Genomic DNA, 17,996 nt, shown 5'->3' with positions numbered 1-17,996 from the left:
GGGGAGGCCTTGCTTTGCCTTGCCCCCCCCCCCCCACCTTCCCACAATGCAGTGCACGGTTCTTGAGCTGGCAGTGTGTCAGTTCAATTTTTGGAAATGCTAGCTGCCTGGCTGTTATATTGCCCCACTGGCTACATTACTTTCTGAATTGCTTACCCAGAACAAGTATAAATATAAGGAAAGAAGGTGCAAAGTCCATATGTTCATAGGTTTTGGGTCAACCACGCAAAGTCATGAAGCCAAAGGGTCAGCATGATGGCCAGGGAACTAGCTTTTGCAGAATGATAACTGAGCAATGGCCCTTAAATTTCAATGGAAATGTTTCCTATAGCTGATCTAAGTATGACATTAGAGGACGGGAAGGTATAGCAGCTTATAATAAATATATATACTTATTGTTATTTCTGTTTTAGGAAATGTTGCATTGTAAAGCCAATAGTCTTAAGGCTCCAAAAAACTGAAACCCACTTGTGGTCTTTAAGAACAACTCACAGCCCAGAAGCTGCAGTATCATGTGTACTCTTTCTATTGACAGGGAAACATAGGACTTTAAATCAGGATGACTCGGAGCAAGTATTTCAGGCCAAGAACTTATTTCTCCACCCAAAATACAATAGCAGTACCTTTCAGAATGACATCGCCCTGGTGGAGCTTCCACAACAAGCTTTTCTCAATGACTATGTGATGCCTATTTGCATACCAGAAGAAGAAGTACAGCCAGGTATTCAATTTAAAGATAATTGCTTTTACTATCGAGAATTCACAGTGATTAATCCTCCTGTGTTTGTAACAAGCACCTTCATATAAAAGAAAAGGCCTATAAAATAGAAAAGGAAATGATGCGTACTCTACTACCCCTCTCTACTACTCTGCGACTCTGCTTATCCCCTCTCTGCTACTCTCCTTATCCCCTCTCTGCTACTCTCCTTATCCCCTCTCTGCTACTCTGCTTATTCCATCTCTGCTACTCTGCTATCCTCCCTCTGCTACTCTGATTTTTCCTTTTCTGCTACTCTGCGTATCCCCTCTCTGCTACTTTGCTTATCCCTTCTGCTACTCTGCTTATTTCCTCTCTACTTCTCTGCCTATCCTCTCTACTACTCTGCTTATCCCCTCTCTGCTACTCTGCTTATCCCATCTCTGCTACTCTGCTATCCTCCCTCTGCTACTCTGATTTTTCCTTTTCTGCTACTCTGCTGATTCCCTCTCTGCTACCCTGCTTATTCCCTCTCTGCTACTTTGCTTATCCCCTCTCTGCTACTATGCTTATTTCCTCTCTACTTCTCTGCCTATCCTCTCTACTACTCTGCTTATCCCCTCTCTGCTACTCTGCTTATCCCATCTCTGCTACTCTGCTATCCTCCCTCTGCTACTCTGATTTTTCCTTTTCTGCTACTCTGCTGATTCCCTCTCTGCTACCCTGCTTATTCCCTCTCTGCTACTTTGCTTATCCCCTCTCTGCTACTATGCTTATTTCCTCTCTACTTCTCTGCCTATCCTCTCTACTACTCTGCTTATCCCCTCTCTGCTACTCTGCTATCCTCCCTCTGCTACTCTGCTTATTCCCTCTCTGCTACTCTGCTTATCCCCTCTCTGCTACTCTGCTTACCCCCTCTCTGCTACTCTGCTTATCTTCTCTCTGCTACTCTGCTTATTCCATCTCTGCTACCCTGATTATTCCCTCTCTGTTACTCCGCTAATCTTCTCTCTGCTACTTTGCTTATCCCCTCTCTTCTATTCTGTTTACCCCCTCTCTGCTACTCATCTTATCTCCTCTCTGTTACTCTGCTTATCTTTTCTGTGCTACTCTACTTTTCCCATCTCTATTACTCTTCTTTTCCTCTCTCTGATTATCCCTCTCTGCCACTCCATCCACATTCCTTGAATAATACTTGCCTTTACAGATGCATTAAAGATGCCTTGTCTCCTTTTGTTCACAAAAAAGATAATATATGTCTATTTTGTGTTTCTCACCTTATTCTGCAGATGCATAAAGGGCCCCAAATGGATACTTCAATTAGTGTCAACAAAACAATGTGGCTTCCTTAATGCTTGTTGTGAGGGTGACAGATGTTCAGAAATATCTTCATTTTGCAGGCCGCAACGCGTCTTCCTCCCACCTGATGGACTGGAGCTGTGTGAATGCACATCCCCATGTGGAGCTGACAAACATGCTCTTGTGAGGCTGTGCTGGGAGCCGGTGGAAAGCTCTGTCATGTAGAAGATGGGAGAGGGTGATGAGGCTGAGCTAGTGAATTACCAATTAAATTTCCCAGCAAGGTCTATGTCACTAATTTTAATCATGAAATTGATTCTTACCGCAGTAGGAACCCAGAATTGGTCATCTCAACATCTTCTGGGCCTCTGCTGTAGGATCCCAATACTGATGCTGAGTGGAATTTCGCAGTGTGCTTCCCATGATTCCACTGGTTATGCCTGCTCAAAGGGGCATGTTTTGGGACTAGCCTAGATTGACATCTGGGTGTGCAAATTACACACAGCCCGCTGCGCAGGTATGTGGGCAGGAGGGGAACATAGGCCTGTCCTACAAGTGCAGAGTGTTAGAGGGTTTAGAAAAACAATTAAACCTTTAACGCTGACAGGGGTTCTTGCAATGATCAGCTTTTGTTCATTTTGGTAAAACCTTTACAGCAAAAGGAAAAATAAACTGTTGTAACTGCATACAAGGGGATAGCTTGAGTTTGGATTTACTTTGTTAGTCAAGTCCAATTAAATCTACTAGTGCAACTAACACTACCCTCTCCATAGGTTGGCAATGCTGCTGTCCATGGGTGGCTTCATTGCTCCTCCATGGAGTGGAGCCACCCTATGACAGGAAGTGTGTCACTGGCCAGTACACCAGGTGGAAATAAAGGGGAAAAAAACAAAACAAAAACTAATGCAACCACCACATTTAAGGATTGGTAACAGAGCTGTAGCTAGCTCCTTTTGCGCCGATGCACAACAGAAACAGAGGTGTGATGTCACCCAACCCCCGCGCACGCATGGTGTCATGTGACATCATGCAACCCGCCTCCAGGATGGCAGCGCGCATGTTCAGAATGTGCTGGTGGCCGAATCCAAAATAGCATAACATGTGTGTGTCACATCATAGTTGCCAACATTCACCTTAAGAAATAACAGATGAGTCATACTTATTTTAGTCATGAAGTGAAAACTCTCTTCTAAGGCACCCAACTTTTGATGGTTATTCTAAATGACTTGTGTGATGCCTGTCCAACTGAATGCTTTGATAAAATATGCTTTTCTAATGTGTCATTGTATTGCAATGTGTTGTTATTGCACAATGTGTAATAAAATTATACTTCATTTTAGAGGATTTTGTAGTTGTCAGTGGATGGGGAAAACAGTTCTTAAGGAAACTGCCAGAAGCCCTCATGGAGGTAATTTTATCTATGTAATATTAAAATGTAAAATGTAATATTAAAATGTAACTCCTGCAAAAGCTTGTAATTTAGCTTTGGGCAGTGTGGAGAAAAGTTAGAAACTCTGTTTTATTGCTGTCTATAGTCCTACTGGGAGATTTTCCTTCTCGTCCTGTCTCCGTAAGCAAATTGACAGCAGGACAGGAAGTGAGGGGAAATCTGCAGCAAAGAAAAAGACAGCAATGAAAAGCTGATTAAGATTCCAGCCTTCCAATAAAGACCCATGCCATCTACCTCATGCTTCAGACTTGTGTCCCGCTTTTCCCTTATTAGAGTTCACTTATCATATTTAGCTATTTAAAAAAGAAAATTTTTATTTTCCACTAGTGTTTGACCCTTTGTCATTTTAAAAGGGTTTCCTATCCTTTTTTTCTTCCCAAGCCAGGTCCTACACCTCTCCATTCTACCCTTTCCTCCTCCCTTCTTAATATATTCTTTTTAGTTTTCTTCTACTCCGTTATTTCTCTTTCTGTAGGTTAGCTCTTCTCACGTAAGATTTTTGAAGGCTATATGATCGATGACACTACTCCTTTTTAATTTGCCTAAGTTACTGCCTGAGATACAATATTTGATATGGGCGATATCTATACTCCATTATTGAATGTTGTTAAATATCCCCAAAGTACTCACGTAGAGGTCGTCCTCAATCATGCATTTGTGTCTCCTAATCTCCAGCCCTGCAATGGCCTCTATGATTAAAGGAGAACTGTGAGGAGTGCTTTTCACTCACCTCATAGTTCTAGCCGACCTGTCACAATGAGACTGTCACAGGTCGTCTCAGTAGATCGGAAGTGAGCGAACACATACCGGCGTTCACTCACTTCTCAATCCTGTCACGGCTCTCTGCCGTGACAGGGGAGTGGCTGGATTCCCCCCTCCCCGCTTCGATCCTCCAGTACTGACTGACGGAACGGACGGGGGAGAGGGCGGGTACAGCTGGCTCTGCCTCTAGATAGGCCGAGCCAACTGTCACTCCCGCAGCTGGGCAGATCCAGACATAATTGTTGGGATCCGCTTCAGCTGCGGCGTCTCAGTATACCGCCAGTTGTAGCTCGCGGTATACTGAGCTTAGGGTGACGGGAGGACGCTAGTTTGTGTCCTCCCGTTAGCCTAAGGAGAACTATGGGGAAAAGCCCTAACCACATAGCTCTCCTTTAAGCTTTTTTGGTGAAACATGTCAGAGCCTGTGGATCTTGTTATGCTTGTAACGTTTTAGATTTCTGGGAATAAACTTTTTTACATCGAGGTCCTGGCTGTTGAGTGTTGCTTTAGATACATTGGACTTCTAGTGATGGCCGTGGTGTGCCTCTGTCGGCCGGCACCCGGCTTTTTGGACCGGACCGATGAGTTTGGGAAATACGAATATCAGCGGTGTCCGCAAACTTTTCCAATCCTGCAATGTTAAATATGGCAATCTGTTACCTGTTAGTTACCTGTATTTTACCCCCAAAAAAGAAAGAACATTTCCCCAATGGGTTATAGTTTCCACTCAGAGAAATGTTATTCTGATAACTAAACAGTTATTACAACTTTTTTTAATCAAATTAATTCATTAACCACTTCCCGTCCGCCGATCCTTGAAAGACGGCCGGACGTCTCCTGGATGCGGGTTGGCGTCTATAGACGTCCTTCGCGCCCGCTCGTGCGCGCCAGGGGGCAATGGCCGTTTACATACAAGCGGTCCGGCGCCTGTAAAGACACCCGATTGCTTATATGATGCAAGTGAGGGTGCGCCCCCTCCTTCAGTCCGTCACATTTCTCCCCTCCCGACAGTAGACTAACCAGATTCCAGACCCCCAACTGGTCTGGACCTGTGTTAGTCGGACAAGACAAATATACATGTCTGGCATCTGATTTCCTGAAAACAAACTGCCGCTGGGGGGTGTTGAGGGCCCCTACATCTCCCTGCACCATGGCCTGCCGCTGGGGAGTGAGAATGGCTGCCTCCCCTCCGTGGGACAAAGACTGCCACTGAGGACAAGTATCCGCTGCACCTTTTTGCAGATGCTCCACCTGCTGCTGGGGAGAAAGTTTGGCTGCCTACTCTCCCTGGAACTCCCTCTGGCGCTGGGGAGAGAGGCCGGCTACATCCTCTCCCTGGAACTCCTGCTGGGGGTGTTGAGGGCCCCAATATCTCCCTGCACCATGGCCTGCCGCTGGGGAGTGAGAATGGCTGCCTCCTCTCCCTGGAACTCCCTCTGCTGCTGGGGAGAGAGGCCGTCTGCCTCCTCTCCCTGGAGCTCACATTGCTGCTGAGGAGAGAGGTTGGCTACCTCCTCTCCGTGGATCTCCATCTTAAATAGTTTGAACGCCCGAAAGGGCAACTTACGGAAAGGCGCTGTATCTCTAGGTGTTATCTCTGATTGCCATAGTTGCGCCATTCTCCACTCATGTTGCCGCTCTAGTTCTCTCTCTTGTCGCTCATCCTGCAGCTGGATGCCTCTAATGGCATTCTGTATGGCGGTCTCTGATGGGTTGGCACCATATAATGCCAACCGCTGTCGAACCCGTTGCTGAAACAAGTTTCCAACTGACTTACGGAAAGGCGCTGTATCTCTAGGTGTGTAAGGGATTCCGGGGACGTCCGGCGGCGAGTGTGCGTTCCAGGGTGGAACGCACCCGGAAGAACATCACCGCCGTCACGCCTCCTCACTATGACGCCGGCTGATGCATTCCACCCTGGAACGCGGAAGCGGCGAGACGCGTCCCATTCAATTTCCAGCGTTAGCGGGCTATTTAAAGGCTCCTGCGAGGTTAGCAGGGCGTTCCACTATTGAGGGTTGAACGCCCTGCTAACCCTCCAGCCATTGGGACCTGCTAACCCTTCTGTTGCCTCAGGACAGCTATCCACCTCCACAGCCTGCCAGGAGGATCTTCTACATCAGCCATCACTGTGCTAATATCCACCCTGTAACTCCACTCTGCAACCACCGCTCTTCAAACTCCACTCTGCAACCCGAAAGTACTCTAGTACTGTGTATACCATTGACTTTATTCCCTCCCTAAAACTCTGTCGCTGAGATCCTGTTACATATCCGCTGGGACCCGGGCGTGACAGAATAGTGGAACCCATAGATGGATCCAACGGAGTTAGCCGCGCATATCGTGCGTCTCACCTAAACGGTAGAGTCGCTAACCGAGACTGTACAAGAGCTGCAGTTACAGAACCAGTCCCTTAGGGAGATCATAGAAGCTCCCGCCGCGCCGCCCAGAGACGGCCCCGAACCCAAGGTCAGCCCCCCTGACCTCTTCACTGGGGATCGGAAAAAGTTCCGCGAGTTCATAAACTCCTGCAACCTACTATTTGAGCTAGGTCCCCGGACCTACCCTAATGATAGGATCAAGGTACTCACCCTGATATCATATCTTAGGGGGGAGCCCCGCGCTTGGACAAATACTTACCTGGAGACAAGAGACCCTGTCCTAGACTCCTACCAGTACTTCCTCGACACCATGTCCCTACTATATGAAGACCCCACTAAGCAGTTAACTGCCGAGACTGCTATAAGGGCTTTGAAACAGGGCCGACGTCCAGTCGAAGACTTTGTTGCAGACCACGAGAGGATAGCGGTTGACGCCATGATCGACACGGGGGCGTGCGGAAATTTCATTGACCACCAATTAGTTCTGCAAAATAAAATACCTCACCTTAAAAAACATAACCCAGTGTCTGTCAGTTTTATTGACGGGTCTACCTCATCTTTAGGACCCATTTGTAGCCAGACCCAACCGTTATTAGTCACCTGTCTCAGCAGTCATACCGAATATCTGTCTTTTGACATAATTCCCTCACCACTCTTCCCGGTTGTGTTAGGCCTTCCATGGTTAAGGCTTCACAAACCAACCGTGTCATGGTCAGGGACGGGTATACAACTAGAGTCAGAATACTGCAACGAGACGTGCTACCCCTTAAACCCTGTACTGCTCATTACCCCTGATGAAGCACCTAAACACTACCAGGAATTTTCTGATGTGTTCAGTGAAAAACTTGCCCAGGCCCTTCCTCCACATAGGGTGTATGACTGCCCCATAGAGCTGATTCCGGGAAGTGCCATACCCACTGGGAAGATATACTCACTCTCCCAGCCAGAACTCGACTATTTAAAGAAATATTTGGACGACAACCTAAAAAAGGGCTTCATCCGGCCTTCTACCTCCCCTGCTAGTGCAGGAATGTTTTTCGTCAGAAACAAAGATAACTCTCTGCGACCTATAATAGACTACAGAGAGCTCAATAAGATTACCGTCAAGAACCGGTATCCTCTTCCGCTCATACCCGAGCTCATTGAGAGGCTCCAGACCTCTCGATTTTTCACCAAACTAGATCTCCGAGGGGCCTACAATTTGATCAGAATGAGGCAAGGGGATGAGTGGAAGACCGCTTTTAGAACACGTTATGGGCTCTTTAAAAATACGGTGATGCCGTTCGGTTTATGTAACGCTCCTGCTACGTTCCAGAGCTTCATAAACAACATATCCAGAGATCTCTTAGATGTATGCGTTGTCGTTTATCTCGATGACATACTCGTCTATTCCGATGATCTTCATACACACAGGAAGCATGTACGTTGGGTCCTCTCAAGACTCAGGGCACATTCCCTCTACGTCAAACTCCAGAAATGTGTCTTTGAACAAACCTCCATAGCATTTCTGGGGTATGTGATCTCCCCCGAAGGAATCCAGATGGACAAATCAAAAATAGCATGTATCTTAAGTTGGCCTATACCTCGTTCCAGGAAAGCTTTACAGCGATTCTTGGGTTTTGCTCATTTCTATCGGAAATTCATTAGGAATTTCTCCTCCGTTGTTAAACCCCTGATGGCTCTGACTAGCTCCAAACTCAACTACTCCTGGACTAAGGAAGCCCAAGAAGCTTTTGAGATGCTAAAACAAAAGTTTACCACCGCACCCATACTACAACTACCAAACCCAAATAGCCACTATGTGCTCGAAGTAGACGCCTCGCAGGTTGCAATAGGAGCCGTTCTCTCACAACGTCTAGAGATTGCAGCTCCTCTGCACCCTGTCGCATTCTTTTCCAGGACCCTGAACCCCTCAGAAAGGAACTACCCCATCGGGGAAAAAGAACTACTAGCCATAAAGAGTGCGCTGGAAAATTGGGGACACCTACTTGAAGGTACCAGATTTCCCTTCACTATATTCACGGATCACCGTAATCTACAGTTTCTTAAATCTTGCAAAACTCTCTCCGCCAGACAGGTCAGGTGGTGTCTGTTTTTTGACAGATTCGATTTTCTCATCTCCTACAGACCAGGCTCTAAGAATGCTAAAGCTGATTCGCTATCTCGCATGAGGGAGGACACTACCTTGTCATCCCCTCCGGTGTCCATCATTCCCCAGGAAAGATTCATATGTGCTACCCTGACGTTTACAGAACGTTTCCAAACTAGTCTAACCACCGAATCAGAGACAAAACCCCTTGGTCTCAAACCAGACGCAGAAGGATTCCTTTTTAAGGACACAAAACTGTACGTCCCCTCTAACATGAGAGTCACAGTTATACAACTACTGCATGATGGTCCATTGGCAGGCCATCCCGGGGGTTTCCAAAACTCTTGATCTAATCAAGAGGCAGTTCTGGTGGCCCCAAATGTCTAAGACCATACAGGAGTATGTCGCCACTTGTGACGTTTGCACTACTTGTAAACATGAGAGGAAACCTCCATACGGGTTGCTTCTATCACTCCCAATACCCAATAGACCATGGGAAGTCATCTCAGTCGACTTCATAGTTGACCTACCTAGAGAGATCCTCTAACTCGCCGTTAACTGTGAGTGACGCCAGAGGTTCAAGCCTGAATTACCGTCATACTACTCAACCCAGAGTCCAACTCTCCCTAAAACTCAGTCGCTGAGATCCTGTTACATATCCGCTGGGACCCGGGCGTGGCAAGGTGTTGTCTCTGATTGCCGTAGTTGCGCCATTCTCCACTCATGTTGCCGCTCTAGTTCTCTCTCTTGTCGCTCATCCTGCAGCTGGATGCCTCTAATGGCATTCTGCATGGCGCTCTCTGATGGGTTGGCACCATATAATGCCAACCGCTGTCGAATCCGTTGCTGAAACAAGTCTCCAACTGACTGGGGTCCAGCATCACCATCCCTCTGATCCATGTCGGCTAGCTCACTGATCAGGGTGGCCTTGTTCTTTGTCCCAGCCGTCCCTCCTCGGCCCTCAAGTAGGTCTTTCAGCATGTCTCTCTTGCAGGCTACATAGCTGGTCATTCCCTGTGGTGGTTTGGAGTGTCCCAGTAACTGGAGAGCAGATCCCACCGCTGCCACCAATGCAACGAGCCCCTTGCTCGCTCGGTTCCACTCTCCCGGAACTCCTTAGATTTCAGACCGCAGCGTCTGATATTTTGGACATCCGATAATTTGGGATGCGAACTACAGCTATGTGCCGTTCGTATCCAGTGGTGATAGCTCAGAACAAACACCAGGCAGGCTGTATGTAAGTTCAAACAGGAATCTCGTTTATTGGATGCACACACACACTTTTATAAACAACAGTTTGAAGGTGGCCCAACCGACCACCTTCCTATTGGTCTACTGCAAAGTATCCTCCAGTCCTCACCTAGGTCCTCTTGGCCATGCAAATGAGGACTCGAAACAGGGCCAATAGGGATTGGTCCATAGTCTCTAGGAAGGAGGCAAGCCCTCAGGCTCCTCCAGCAGCCCCAGTGACGGTTCAGTCCGTCACATTTCGGTACTTTTTTGTTATATAAAAAAAATTAAACCCCCAGAGGTGATTAAATACCACCAAAAGAAAGCTCTATCTGTCCCCAAAAAATGGTATAAAATTAATTTAAGTACAGCGTTGCATGACGGAATAAACGTCAATCAAAGTACCGCAACGCTGAATACTGAAAAATGGCCTGGACAGGAAGGGGGTGTAAACACCCCGGTCAGCAAGTGGTTAATTAAAGGATGTATGTCAGATGTTTATTTTGTACTTTGACTTGTTAAAAAAATTCAATTTGATTGACTGCAGTAGAAAAAAACATTCATTTTCTTTTCCACCTATTTGTGTATAGTAGCAGTAGGTCCTAATTATTCTTCTGTTATTTTAGATTGAAATTCCTGTGGTAGCCCATGAATTGTGCCAGGCTGGATATATAAAGATGGGCAGGGTGGTAACTGACGATATGATATGTGCAGGACTGAGAGAAGGTATGGCATTCAAATGAAAATATAACAAAGTATGTTTTTAAACATGCACAATAGTAGCAAGAAAAGCCTGGGTTCACACCTAGGGGACAGCGTTTTTGCGCAGTGCGTTTATATCAAATTGTGCATTTTTGTGAGAAGATTGTAGCACATTGATGTTAATAAGCAAACGCACATAAAACATGCATAAAAATGTGCAAAAACACAGCAAATGCGCGTTTTCAAGCGTTTCCTATTGAGTCTATGTAACAAAAACGAGCTGTGAGATGCCAAAAAAAACCTGATGTACCTTTTCCAGCAACAGGTGTTTTGCTTATTGTGACAAAACACTCAGAGGTGAACAGGGCTATAGAAATGAATGGGATTTTTTGGGGGGGGCATATTTCTTTTAGGGCAAAAAAAGCAATACAAAACGCTCAGTGTGAACCAGGCCTAAGGTGGAAGTTGCGGCAGAGTTGTTCCCAGTTTGGGACAGAACAATACAGTACTTAAACCTCTGTCAGGGTTTTATTGCTGTCTGTATCCTTATTGAGGAGATTTTCTATCACATCTTTACCTAGAGACACAACAGGAAGTGAGGGAAATTCCAAGCTTTTGTCAGTGGATTTTCCCTTTACCACTCCACCCGTGCCTGATGTGACATGGATACTTTACTTGTATTTAGTAAAATTGAAAATAATATACAAGCAGTATATTATACAACAGTGAACACATCACTAATGTAAGAGTATGCATACTTCAATAGTCCAGCACAAATCCCCATGGTTGTCATTGCCTATCTCTAACTGAAAATCTCCTCACCTTACTGGCAGACAAGTGGGAATATTAGAATAATGTATTTTTTATTATGTTGATTGCATTTTTTAACAAGTGATAATTTTTCTTAATTATTTTAAATAATTTAACCTAAGCAAAGTGTCATTTTAATAAATTGGAAAAATACATCTCATTCTACTGATAAACAAATGATTATATTTATAACTGTAATGTGTGCAGTAATTTATGAAGTTAAAATATAATATATTTGTGTTCAATGTAACCTTGTTACACTAATTCTGGTAACAATATAAATGAGTATTATATATTTTCCTTTTATTGGTGTGTTAAACAATACCACTGTGTCCTAAAAGGTGGATATGTTATTGACTATTATACTACATTCTGTCTACCTGTATGTGCTCAAAGGAGCTTACAGGCAGCTGACCTAAAGAGAACCTGTGCTTTCCCCATGAAGCTCAAAGTAACAGGTTGCTTTCAAGCTCATCTCTCGAGTTGCATATACTTCTATTTCCTTAGCTCTCCTGCCACGCCATGGCCTGGAGCGATGGAAATACTTATTAATTCTATGGAGGCATGGAAGAGTATGTTACTTTCTCCATGTGACAGCACTAGTGCTTGAGGATTGGACCATTGCTGACACATGCACACTAGGAGACAATCAAACCTGTGTATGCTCAAGTCGGAGCTTACACAGGTTTCATTCTCTCCAGTGTGAGGGGAGTCTGCGCTTGTCGGTCGTTCCAGGGATCAGGTGAGTATTAACCCTCTGGCTTTTTTGCATATATATAAGGCTAGCAAGCAGTTAGATATATGCAAAAAGTTGGGGGAAAAAACAAAACGCTTTAACAGCGGTTTAAAGTTACCCCGTCTTTGCCGCGTGCTCCCGTCCGAAAATCCGAAACTGCTCAGGCGGCCGCAAAGCATCTTGGGGCGGACGCATGCGCTGGATCGGAGACCCGCCGCACAGCTGGAGGGACAGATGAAAATATCAGGAAACAAGAAGAAGATCGGATAAGAGACATCAGTTAACCTCTTGCCGTCCGCCCGTAGTAAAAAAACGGACGGACGGCACTGCAGCATCTGCGGGTTGCCGTCTCCAGACGGCAATTTTTTTCTGCTCGCGCGCGCCCCCTAGCGGGCACGCACGGGCAGAAAAGACCCGCTAAATGCACACACCCGTTACCGGGTGTTTCACATATAGGCGATCGGCGGGTCCAAAGCTCACCGATCGCCTATATGTGTTCGTTCGCGGCACCACCCCCCTCCCCCCCCGCGCCCGCTCGGCGCTTCCGTTTTTTTTTTTCCCCCTGACCCCTCACCTTGATTCCCGGGATCCGCTGCCCCATCTTGGATCCCGGGACCGGCTCCGAGGGCGTCAGGAGGAGGAGGACGGGAGATCAGCTCCTTGCTGATCCCCGTCCGGGCTGTGAATGCAGAAGTGATGTGTGTTACATCACTTCCGCATTCACCTGTCAGTCATCTGGAGAGAGAAGAAGCTGATAAAGCAGATCTCTGCTTTATCAGCTTCTTTTGGGGTCCATAGGTGATATTAGGGGTCCTAGAGACCCCTAATATCTCCATAAAGAGGACCTGTCAGTGTGCCTTTGCTATTATATAGGGGGTTGTTATCCCCCTATATAATAGCAATAACAATAAGTGCAAAAAAAAAAATATAAATAAAAAAAAAGAAAAGTAACACATAAAAAAATAAAATAAAATAAAAGCCACATATAAAAAAAGGGGAAAAAACCCCCCCAAAATGTTTAACTCCCCCACCCCCACGTTTACGCGCCTATAAACGTAAATACGCGTCCGGTGCCCCAGCGCGCAAAAATTACAATTGCGCTACACATGTTACATATCGCCGCGAACGTCGCAGTGAGAGCAATCATTTTAGGGCCATCAATCACTGATAACACTAAACTGATGAGCGGTAACAGCTTTTAAAGCGTCGCCTAGGGCCAATTTTGGGTATTATCGTTTTTTGAGGTTTCGCGCGCGCACGCAATTTTAAGGCTTGACATGTTTAGTGTCTTTTTACCCGACGTGACCCCATCTTTTATATTTTACCAAAAAATTGGGTAATAATAAATGTTTTATCATTTAATATAGGGGAAACTGTTTTTTTTAAAAAAATTTCGGTAATTTTTCCTTAATATAGTAAAAAAATAAAACCCCCAGTGGTGAATAAATACCACCAAAAGAAAGCTCTATCTGTCCCCAAAAAAGGGTACAAAATTCATTTCAGTACAGCGCTGCATGACGGAATAAATGTCAGTCAAAGTAGCGCAGCGCTGAATACTGAAAAATGGCCTGGATGGGAAGGGGGTTTAACACCGCGGATGTCAACTGGTTAAGGTAAGTGCTGACATTTACATTGGGGGGAGGGGGGAAAGATTTAATGTCACTTTAACCACTTCCGTGCCGCAGTACGTCTATAGACGGCGGCCCGCAGAAGTGGTTAAAACAAAAATACGGCTCCTTCGGCAGCCGTGCGCTTGGTACTGCTTTTAACAGCAGGCGATTGCTGTGTAACTTACAATCGATCTGGTGTCTGAATAGCTGCCGGATCGTTTGTACCGTGTGGTGCCCCCCCCCCTCCCGCAGCGGCCACTGGGTCGGTGGGTCTCCCCGCAATGATCAGAGAGAGATTCAGCCGCTTCCAGCCGCTGATCTCTCCTCCGATAACTGTACGCGGAAGTGCTATATATTACATCACTTCCGGTGTCACTGTACACAGTCTCCGGCTCTCAGAGCCAGGACAAGAAGCTGGGAAAGCAGATCTCGGCTTCCTCAGCTTGTTTGGGGTCTCTAGGTGACAGTAGGGGTCTAAAAGACCCCTGATGCCTTCATAAAGAGGACCTGTCACACCCTATCTGCTATTACACAGGGTGCTTGTTAGTTTCCTATGTAATACCAATAGGGTTAGTGTACAAAAAAAAGTGTTTCAAAATTAAAGTAACATTAAAAAAAATGGGAAAAAAATGTTTAAGTCCCCCGCCCCCCAGAGACACACGTGTCGGAGCGCCTACGTGCGAAAGACGACAATTGTGCTGCACATGTTACATATTGCCTCGAACGTCGCAGTGAGAGCAATAATGACATTTTTCTGCCGATACAGTCTCCCAGTGAACATGTGTCAGCACTGGTCCAATTTTGGGGCTAATTTTTTATTTGCTCCCTGCAGCTGAATGGAGTGGCAGTGGAGTGAAAGGAAGATTATTATGTGCTGCTGGAGTTAGTGTGAATGAAATTAACCTGTTGCTTTACCATTCATGGAATAAAACACATATTCACGTTAAACAACACAGCCAGTGCACCCTTTTCTAGCTTGCGCATGTGCATATTTGCATGCGTTTAACACCTGCTCACCTGCCAAAACATGGAGACAAATTGCTTGTGAACATGCACAGCTCTCACATTATTTGTTCATTGAAATCAAGGACAGACGTCCCTTTAATAAAAACTGCTCTAATCAACTCTCCGCATCCCCTCTAAACGAATCTATATTAAAACCTTAAACCCAGTGTAACTATAAATATTGAAAGTGAGATGGTAATTTTGCAAATATGTTCCTAATTCAACAAAGTGGACAAATGTTCAGAGACAGAACCCGAAAAGGTCTACAGACCTGAATTAGCAGCTCACTGCTAATGCGTCTCCAACAGGACCCTATTGAGTGGGTCGCCGCGTGCCTTCTGCTGCGCTAGGTAGGATGCTCTTCAGCCCCCTCCTAGCACAGCAGTGTCAGTTCTCCCACCTGGCAGATGTCGCTGCAGCAGCTGCGGTCAGGGAGGAGCTGACAGCAGGCAAGTGTTTTTTTTCTACATTTACCTGGCTGCTTCCCTAACTGCCATGATTTACGTGGTACCCCCTCATCTCCGGGACCTGGAACCACAGCCAATTTCTTCAGGATGGAGAGCAGGGAGCAAAGCAGAGCACAGCCTTCCCATCTTAGCTGTCACAGGAGTTCCAGCACAATGCTGTGCTAGAACTCCTGTACTGGAGGTGACAGATTCAATAAAGAGAACCTGTCCCCTCCAAATGCTATCACACAGGGGATTCTTAGCTCCTGTGTGACATGAATAAAGTTAAGTGGAAAAAAAAATTGCTAAAAAGTAAAATAAATAAATAAATGTAAAAAAATTAGATTAAAAACAATTAAAAAATAAAAAAGTGATAAGAAGTAAACAATAATACAATGAAAATGATAAAAAAAATAAAAAGTATACGATAAAAATGTTTAAAAAGTTTAAAAAAATGTTAATTAAAAAAAATTATTTGAATTATTATTAGGAATGCGCTGATACTGATACTAGTATTGGTATCAGTGCCGATGCCGAGTATTTGGGTGAGTACTCGTACTCTCCCAAATCCTCTGATACTTACCTCCGATAATGGAACTTCCGGTCAGAGGGAGATCTCCCTCTGACCGGAAGTGCCGAGGGAGCATAGAGCTGGCTTCCTTTCCAATCAGGCATCCAGCTTAACTTGTTGCTAGGCAGCCTGGCTTCCTGACCCGCTGTCCAGCTTCTTGATAATCTGGGCACACAGAACTGGTATCAGTATTCGGTATCGGTGAATACCAAAAAAAAATTATCAGTACTCGGTATCTGTGCATCCCTAATAATAATTATAATAATAAAAATAATAATTTTACCATTGGGGATCCCCAAAACTTGGCAATTGTTACCAAGGGGTCCATTGCTCCATCGATCAAAAGTCTGGACTTTTTACTAACTATTTGATTTAACCCTTTAGTGAATGGGTAGGGGTATAAGTACCCCTTACTCATTCACAAGGAGGCGGGGCGGCATCTGGGTGCCCCCTTATTTAAAGGGGTACCCCGATGCAAATAATCCCCCCTGCCCGCAGACCCCCACAACCACCGGGTCAGGGTTGTGGGGAAGAGGCCCTTGTCCCCATCGGCATGGGGACACCCTCCCAATGCCGAGGGCACGTGGCCTGGTAAGGCGCAGGGAGGGGGGCGCTTGATCGTCCCCCCCTTTCCTGCCGGGCCAGTGCTCGGATCAAGGGTCTGGTAGGACTGTTAGGGGGGACCCCACGTTTTTTCTCCCATTTTGTGGGGGCTGGGGCTCCCCCTTAAAATTCCTACCAGACCTAAAGGGTCTGGTAGGGATTTTGGGGGAACTCCACGCACTTTTTTTGTGTTTTAACTTGGGGGGGTCCCTCCTAACATTCCTAGCAGACCTAAAGGGTCTGGTATGAATTGGGGGGGAACCTCATGCTTTTTTTTTCATCTTCTGCAAACTAAAAAAAAAAAAAAAATAGTTTTTCCTAATGTCAGTTTGCTGCAACGAAATTTGGTCCACAAAACAAAATTTCGACGGGACTACTGCTAACGAATTTCGGGAAATTTTCGTCCGAATTTCGCTTCGGAACTAAACGAATCGCACATGTCTATCAAACGTGTAAACATATTTGTTTGATATTAATGCAGGCTCATGCAGCCAATTTAAGTGAGCAGCTGTAAGGAGAAATACCCAGTTCTTCAGATTAATCGAGCGCAGAAGTCCCTCTAGATAGTTCAATAGAAAATGCTGTGTTAAAAAAAGTTAAAACACATCTAAATGTCTACATTTTTTTTGCATTGTTGGTCTTTATTAACATAGGCTTATGGATTTCGTTTTTTTCAAATCTGATTTTGTTTTAGAAATTCTGATATGAGTTACTAGACTTTGCATCCTGCTTTAGACCTTATTAGACAAAGTCACTTTTTTCTTAAGTGTTGTTACAAGATATATGTACATACTGAACTAACAGTCTTCTTTTATTGCAGGGGGGAAGGATGCCTGCTCCGGTGACTCCGGTGGTCCAATGGTCACCTTCAGTCAACATAAAAATAGCTGGTATCTGGCAGGAACTGTGTCCTGGGGAGTGGGCTGTGGGGATAGTGATAAATATGGTGTATATTCAAATATCTATAGAAATATAGACTGGATAAAAGCAACAAGTAGAGTGAAATATTGATAACATGAATTCTGTTACAAGATAGAAAAGAACAAATGATTTATTGTGTCAATAAAGCATGTGTTGCTATGACTACAATTGAACTGTTGGCTATTTATTTTCCCATAATATTTAGCTTAAAAACACTACTTTAAAAATGTTTTGTCCTTGGTCACCTTGCAGAAACATTACATGGTTGAATAACTGGTCAAATTGAAAAAGTAAAACTACAAGAAACCTGGGAAAAGGAGTACCTCTATGTTGCCTAATGAAGAGGTCTCAAACAAGGTTTCCATTTCAAGTGTATTTACACTTTTTCAGTCAACATTGAGAAAAAGGCCTCTAAATGTTTGTTATGTGTTCCATAGCGCATATTTAAAAATATATATTTTTTAGCTATCTCTATTCAGCAGGCCTTTGCAAGCTTATCTCACAATTTCAGTGACAGGAAACTCTGTCTGTCCTAATGCAAAAACTTAGGACTGGTTGAACTTCCTCTTATTAACATACAATGTCCTCAAGGCTTTAACCCTTTGTTAGGAAAGACAGTCCTGCTCCTCAAATTTGCAAGTGATAATTAAATCTGCCAGCATAATACAGACAGGGTTAATTATT

General features: G+C 45.0%; 1 protein-coding gene across 1 annotated transcript in view; it reads left to right on the top strand.

Annotated features, from left to right (window-relative positions):
• MASP1 (mannan binding lectin serine peptidase 1) overlaps nucleotides 1–17,402 on the top strand; it is a 98,809-nt gene extending 81,407 nt beyond the window's left edge. Inside the window, exons 13-16 of the mRNA XM_018561577.1 lie at nucleotides 536–721; nucleotides 3,337–3,404; nucleotides 10,535–10,634; nucleotides 17,212–17,402. Coding sequence (XP_018417079.1) covers nucleotides 536–721; nucleotides 3,337–3,404; nucleotides 10,535–10,634; nucleotides 17,212–17,402 — 545 coding nt within the window. The remainder of the gene's footprint in view (nucleotides 1–535; nucleotides 722–3,336; nucleotides 3,405–10,534; nucleotides 10,635–17,211) is intronic.
• The last annotated feature ends 594 nt before the right edge of the window (nucleotides 17,403–17,996 follow it).

Source organism: Nanorana parkeri, unplaced genomic scaffold (genome assembly GCF_000935625.1).
Source record: "Nanorana parkeri isolate BGI_ZX_2015 unplaced genomic scaffold, ASM93562v1 scaffold531, whole genome shotgun sequence".
Classification (NCBI taxonomy): Eukaryota; Metazoa; Chordata; class Amphibia; order Anura; family Dicroglossidae; genus Nanorana; species Nanorana parkeri.
Note: the sequence above shows the minus strand (reverse complement) of the source record. Positions and strands in the feature narration are given on the sequence as shown.